A 7,043-nucleotide genomic window follows, 5' to 3' on the forward strand; every position below is an offset into this window, starting at 1 on the left:
AGCCAAACCATAATTTGAACCCAATCTGTCTCACAGATACTTTTTTTATAAGCATGGTTATTTCATTAGTTTTGGAAACAACCTCCCCTCCCCAGATAACGGCTGAACTCAAAAAGCAATAACGCTTTGAAAAGTTTACCTAAAAGTGGCCAAAAATATTCTTAAATAGCTTTGAAGATCATTTGTAGTTTTCTCCTCATAACATGCGGGGCAAACCTGGGACAAGGGTGGATTCTCTGTTATTGTTATCATTTCACGTAATCCTGAGACCTCTAGCGTACAATAAAATGTAAAGACTTTAATAAACAAAAGCCCTTAAAATAATTCGAGAGGCCTGCAAAACTAATAGAACACAAGGGTTGAATTAATTTTGTGGAGCTGAACTAAACTGAATGGCACAGAGGCTGACACAGTACCGACCGAACGCAACCTAACACCGACCGAGTGGAAACTAACCAAGTCAAGGTTGCCACTACCGGGTCAATAGACACCTGCAGGCGCCAGCAGCTCGCGCAGGCGCAGAGCCGGGCCGAGGGAGGGCGACGGAGCGGGAATCCGCCCCGCCTTCCCCAGGCCCCGCCCGGCCTGCTTCAGTTCCCGGCCTTGCCACTAAGGGCGGCCGCGGTCCCCGCAGCGCCTACAGCCGCGAAGCCGAGCGGCCCCGGTTTCCAGCCGGGCCCCTTTTGCAGCTGGGCCCCAGCGTGACTGCCCCCATGGCTGCGGGTCGGGAAGCCTCCGCGTTCTCGTTTCCCTGACAGCCCCGGCTTCTGTGCTCTCCTTCCCCTCCCCAGGCCACTCCAGCAGAGATGTTTGCCAAGGCCTTTCGGGTCAAGTCCAACACGGCCATCAAGGGGTCGGACAGGTGAGGGAGAGAAGGGGCGTGCGGCGCCCGCCAGGGCACCCAGACATTTCCCAGTGCAGGCTGGCCCACAGCCTCTCTGAGTGAGCTAGGTCAGCCGACCTGGGGTGGAGGCCGAGGGAATGTCCAGCCGGGGAGCGGGGGTGGGTTAGACACATTTTGAGGGCGAGGAGGGAGAACAGGCCTGGTTTGTCTCCCACGCTATCTTTTGGATATTCTAGTTAGTTTAAAGGAAAACGTAATTCAGTCAGCGCTTACGGACTGCGGTCTACATAAGGGGTTGAGGGTTCAAACACGAAGGATTACAGGTTCCCCGCCCTCCAGAGAGCCTCGAGTCCCTTAGGAAAAATCAGAGGGGCACCGCGAACTACAACTACAGGAGAAAAGGGATGCGATTACTTCTCGCAGGAGAGACAGATGGAGGGTGAAGTGGGAGAGAATTCAGGGCCATGTTTTAAGAACTGTATCTGTATACAGTGTCGCAGATGCTGATACCACGTTGCGAATTTTGGAACCAGTGTTCTCTAGTCACTCTTGGTGCCCTCGTATAGCTTTTTAACCGTAAACTGACAGATTTGCCAGGCAGATGTGAGGAAAGGGGTGGGTCCAAGGGCTAGGCATGGAGTCTGGAAGGTAGGGCTGAGTTTCTAGTCGGGCTAACTTGGTTACTCACTGGTTCTCAGTTTTCCTCTTTCTTTGTAAAATGGAAAGACTTGCCCCCAGGAATATGTGAAACTAGATGAGACATTGGATGAGAAAGAGAATAGGACGTTTTGGAAGAGTGTATGAGACTAGGGCATCATAAACCAGCTGTTCCTTGGTCCTTGTGATTTTATAGTAAGTCCTTCGGAGTCCTTCGTATTTATTAAAATCCGTCCAGGCAGGATTCATGCCAGGTATTGGTTTGCTTTCTGCAGGAGAAAGCTTCGGGCTGATGTGACCACTGCTTTCCCCACTCTTGGAACAGATCAGGTCTCTGCCTTAGTACCTGGAAAGGAAGAGCTCAACACTGTGAAGTTGTATGCTCACAGAGGGGATGCAGTGACCGTGTATGTGTGTGGTGGTAACCCCATCCTATTTGAACTGGAGAAAAATCTATATCCAACAGGTATGTCAATAGGAAGGAGATGGGCGTTACTATTATCCTTGCCTAACATCTGTTTCTCCTTCTTTCTTTCCTTAAACTGCCTTACTTAAAACGCGAAGTGCAGAATCTCCCAATATCATCCCTGAGGATCTTTTTGGACCCAGTGTCCCTAGAATTGAGTCTTTCAAGATCAAAAACTGCTACAGGAGGGAGAATAACAGGGCCAACACAGGAAGAGGGTAGTGGGGGGGGGGGATGTTCTGAGAGGAAGGAATAATAGTTCATAGTGGGTTAAGTAGGGATGGAGCTTAAGTAGGTTAAGTAGGTCTTGAAAAGGGTGGGATTTCAGGACATGTAAAAAATATTCTTAAAACTTCACTAGCAGGATTTTCTTAAGAAACTGACGAGATACGGTGATAGGAAGGAAGCTAGGTTAATTAAACTACATACCCGGCTGTCTTAGTGATGTACTTCAATCGCTGTATCTCACAGGATTCTTTCTGAGGCTCTCCCTGGCTCTCAGGATCCTTTGCTTTCTCTCTTTGTCACAGATCTCAGACATTCAGTGTCCTTTTCTCTTTTCCGTAGCTGCTGACGCCTACTTTGTCACTTGGGGCTCTTGTTCCCCAAGCTTGGCTGCAGCAGTGCAACGCGGTCTCCTTAGGTTACCTGTGCCCCCACTCCACTTTGCGGCTGTACCAACATAGGCCCTTTTTGATCTAAGGTTTTACTGCTAATCACTGTGAACACAGAGGGAATAAAAATAATAAACATGGGGAAGTTTCAACATTTCCTACAGGCAGGCGCCCTGTTCTTCGCTTCCTTGCTTCTGAGGTCACAGATGGAATCCTTGCTGGGGGGTCTGTCCCCGCTTTTATCTACCGTGCCCATTGCTGCTGCCGCATCCAGGTGGAATCACAGGGGCCTCCCAGTCTCAAGTGACATCCAGTTTTTTAAGTATCTGCCTGCTTTAAGAAGGAAACCTCTTTGGGCCTCACAGCCTCCACTCTAGCTTTGAGTTGAGTTTCTTTTCTGTTTCTTAATTTAAGTGACCTTAGTGTTTGGCTTTGCCAGTTCCCTAGGGGATTGACCTTTTGGCAATAAGTCTCTCTGTGTCTCTTTTTGGGCAGTATACACCTTGTGGTCCTATCCTGACCTTCTCCCAACGTTCACAACATGGCCTCTGGTGCTCGAAAAACTGGTCGGGGGAGCAGGTAAGAGGATTTTCCTATATTCTGGCTATTGGCCGAAACCTACTTAGTAAGGGCCAACTACTTTAATAAATGCACCCATTTCCTGTGTTCATACGATTGAAAAATGGAATTTTTCCCCCATGTGTGTTTCCTCCCTCACTTGGCTGCTTCCATAAGGTCCCTGGGCCGCTAGGACCCTGTTGAAAGCCTTCAATAAGCTTCGTACTTTGTACTTAAATCAGAAAATGCTTTGTGAATCACGTGCTATACTTTAAATCAATAAGCTAAATTTTGGAAAGCAGAATGAGAGATCATGGAACCTGACTCTCAGCTTGGTGCCTCAGTTTAACCACTAGCCCCCCCAAGGGAAAAGGTCTGACGCTCAGGTTGCATTTCTTAATTTTCATTATAAATAACCTAGCTGATACTTCATAAATGTTTGTTGGTTGAGTGAATGCATAAATGATGAAGTAAAACTTGGAATCGGTTAGAGGCAGAATGTGGGTTGTGATGCTTTTTGTCTTTTTTGCCGCAGATTTGATGCTGCCAGGCCTGATGGTGCCCCCTGCTGGTCTGCCGCAGGTACAGAAGGGGGACCTCTGTGCCATTGCCTTGGTGGGGAACAGGTACTGTGCCTGTCCACTGTGCCTTTGGGGGGAAAACTTAGGTAAAACTGGGGAAGGGGGTGGGAAAGGACAACATCCAAAGCTTATGGATAAAGATTAAAAGAAAAAAACGGATTCTTCTTCCAAAAGCACAGAGTGGGCCATGGGTAAATGGCAGTGAGCCTGTATGGGTGATTGCCAGGAGTTGGGGGCTGAGAGAAATAGGGAGAGTTTAGTCAAAGGATACAAACTTTCAGTTATAGGATAAATACAGTTGGAAGATCTAATGGATAACAAGGTGATTATAATTGGTAACACTATATTTTGTAACTGAAATTTGTTAAGAGAGTAGAATTTACGTGTTCTCCTACTGACCCCCGGCCAAATAAGAGCACAAAAAACAAAAAGAATAAACTTTGGAGAAGACAGCATATGTCTTTCTCACTCACTATTTTAAAGTTACTTCCTAACACAATGTGATAGTGAATAGTGAATATTCAACAAATGTTTGTTAAATAGATAAATGAATATTTATGCCTGATAGTTCTGTTTTGATCTCACAATAAAGCAATATGCTATTCCTTGTTTGTTCTGTTTATAAAAATTACTGTTGTCGAGCGCCTGGGTGGCTCAGTTGGTTAAGCGACTGCCTTCGGCTCAGGTCATGATCCTGGAGTCCCGGGATCGAGTCTCACATCGGGCTCCCTGCTCAGCGGGGAGTCTGCTTCTCCCTCTGACCCTCCCCCCTCTCATGCTCTCTCTCTCTCATTCTCTCTCAAATAAATAAATAAATAAAATCTTTAAAAAAATAAAAATAAAAAAAAATTACTGTTGTCTACTAAACACAAACATGCACACTTATGTAATCTCAAACAAACACACACACACACACCCTGAACTTTGGGAAAAAGTAAGTCACATACAATCACTTATTATTTTTGTTCTTGTTGCAGGTCCTGCTGAGATAATTTACAAAATTATCTTTATGCCAAAAGATAGTTGTTTAGGGAAATCCAGGGGGCTCACAGCAAGAAAATAACTAGCCTCTTTACTTAGGAAAAGGAAAAATATACAGGCAATATAATCCATAACTAAATGATTGACAATTTCAGGACTGGAATGGTTCATTCGGACTAACTGAACTGTTTCTCTAGCTACTTCTGACTGTTAGAGCTGCAGGCTTTAAAGAATTGTTCACCTGCAGATGCTCATAGAGGTCTATCAGAATACATTTAGGTTCTGTATAAACTATATAGAGTAAGGAAAACATTCAAAGAATTTTGAAAAGCAATACATTTAGCCCATTAATAAAACTGGAATAATATTATAACCACACCAGGTAAAGAAATATTTTAAAATGAGAAAAGTGCTGCCTGTTCTTAGAAGGAGCCCAAGAAATAGTTTAATTCCTTCCATTTCCAAAGGTGGATTTATTTTTATAATTATACTGATAGTTTTAATTTTGCTTCAAAATGTATGTAACATATTTGACACTTAATATTACACAGTAATATAAGACAGTATGTGTATGTTTGTGTTACTAAGAATATTTTCACATTTTATATCTCTCCCACTTTGTTTCAGCCAACTCAGTCAAAGCAATAAACATTTTTTAGTGTTTACTGTCTGTCAACAATCTGGTTCCAGGGACATAATGATGAATATAAAACACAGTCCTTTTCCTCAAAGAGCATACAGTGTATGTGAAGGGGTCAGGGAATTATATAGGAAAACAAATAATATAATAAAAATATATTATTTCTTTAAATTGGTTTTGTACTTAATATTCCAGCATGATTATTATCTGATGCTATTATTTTCTATAATATCATTTCAATGAATACATTATTTACTGTTGTTAACATATAATTAGCATGACCAATCCCCTATCCTAGATCATTTATGTCTTTCTACTTTGGATTTAGGCTATAATGTTGCAATTAAAAGAAAGACATTTATCTCAGTATTTTTATATCTCTCTGGACCTCAGAAACCATATCAGGTTAAGGAATATTGAATTTATTTTTGTATACTAATTAGTTAATGGAGTGGTATAGTCAAAGCTGGAAGTTGAGGAATTAAATTATTTAGAAGGGTATAAAGCAATATTAGAGCATAAGAAGTGGTAACTAATTTGATAATAGAGGTCATCAAGACAAAGGACATCAGATATGATGAGTTTGGCCCTACAAGACTAGTTCACTTAAAAATATTATTGAAAGGCTATTAGGCATTTGTATTACAAAAGGGAAGAAGTCACCATCCCTACCTGTTATCGACTGAATGTGTCCCCCAAATTCATATATTGAAGCCCTAACCTCTAATGTGACTGTATTTGGGGACAGGTCCTTTATAAAAGCAATTAGGGTTAGATGAGATCATGAAGGTTGGTGTCCTCATGATGGGATTAGTGCCCTTGTTCAGAAGAGGCACCAGAGAGCTCTTTCTCTCTCTCTCTCTCCCTCTGCTCACATAGAAGATGTCATGTGAACACACAGCAAGATGGAGGCAACCTATACCAGCCAGGAAGAGAAATCTTTTCAGAAACTGACCATGTTGACATCCTGACCTAAACTTCCGGTTTCTAGAATACTGAAAACAAATGCCTATTGTTGAAGCCACTGTCTGTGGTATTTTGTTATGGTGGCATCAGTGACTAATAATCTACCCTTGGGAAACAAACCAATAAACACAGTCTTAAGTGAATAGGACTCATGCTAGGAGACATACACACCTAGCATACTATCACAGCATATCAGAGGAAAATTTAGCTGATGTTGTGAATTCAGGGAAAGCATATGTTCTGTAGAATATTATACCAAAATCTCAAAAGGTGAATAAGAATCAACCAGGAGCAAAAGTTAGGAAGGAATATTTCATCAGAAGAAATAGCATAAGCAGGAATACTCACAGCAAAACCACACTGGTTGGTACTTGTAATGGGCAGAATTCTAAGATGACCTCTCTAAGATTTTCACTTTATTCTCTTGATTCCAGAAAGAAATGTAAATATGACGAGATATCACTGCTATGATTAGGTTATTAATCAATTGACTTTGAGTTCACCTGGGCATATCTGACTAACCAGAGAATCCCTTAGCAGGATCCAGGGCCTTCCTGAAGAAAGAGAGACTGAAGTGTGAGAGGGCCTGGGGAGGAGGTCCCAGGGAAGGGAGCTGAGAAAAGCCTGAAAGAGCTTAGAGCCGTCCCTGGCCAAGAGCCAGCAAGAGAGTGGAGACCTCAGTCCTACCACTGCAAGAAACCGAATATTGGCAGCAACTCTGTGAGCCTGAAAAGGA

The 7,043-nt window shown here is 43.0% G+C and overlaps 1 protein-coding gene across 1 annotated transcript; it reads left to right on the forward strand.

The window, feature by feature from the left end:
* Positions 1 to 647: 647 nt before the first annotated feature.
* On the forward strand, positions 648 to 4,505 carry LOC148162775 (eukaryotic translation initiation factor 2D-like). Its single transcript, XM_088017004.1, has 4 exons — positions 648 to 862; positions 1,777 to 1,967; positions 3,077 to 3,160; positions 3,675 to 4,505. The coding sequence occupies exons 1-4, from the start codon at positions 807 to 809 to the stop codon at positions 3,863 to 3,865; spliced, it is 522 nt and encodes a 173-aa protein (XP_087873130.1). The 5' UTR covers positions 648 to 806; the 3' UTR covers positions 3,866 to 4,505.
* Positions 4,506 to 7,043: the final 2,538 nt, after the last annotated feature.

This window comes from Eumetopias jubatus, unplaced genomic scaffold (genome assembly GCF_037043125.1).
Source record: "Eumetopias jubatus isolate StellerSeaLion01/CBP00866 unplaced genomic scaffold, mEumJub1_p1.0 scaffold_12, whole genome shotgun sequence".
NCBI classification, from domain to species: Eukaryota; Metazoa; Chordata; class Mammalia; order Carnivora; family Otariidae; genus Eumetopias; species Eumetopias jubatus.

What these genes read in the sequence shown, in the direction of transcription:
- LOC148162775 (XM_088017004.1), top strand. Translation starts at nt 807, where the DNA reads ATGTTTGCCAAGGCCTTTCGGGTCAAGTCCAACACGGCCATCAAGGGG. An exon ending in GAAAAATCTATATCCAACAG is followed by an intron (nt 1,968 to 3,076) that starts GTATGTCAATAG and finishes CTTTTTGGGCAG; the next exon opens with TATACACCTTGTGGTCCTAT. An exon ending in AAAACTGGTCGGGGGAGCAG is followed by an intron (nt 3,161 to 3,674) that starts GTAAGAGGATTT and finishes TTTTTGCCGCAG; the next exon opens with ATTTGATGCTGCCAGGCCTG.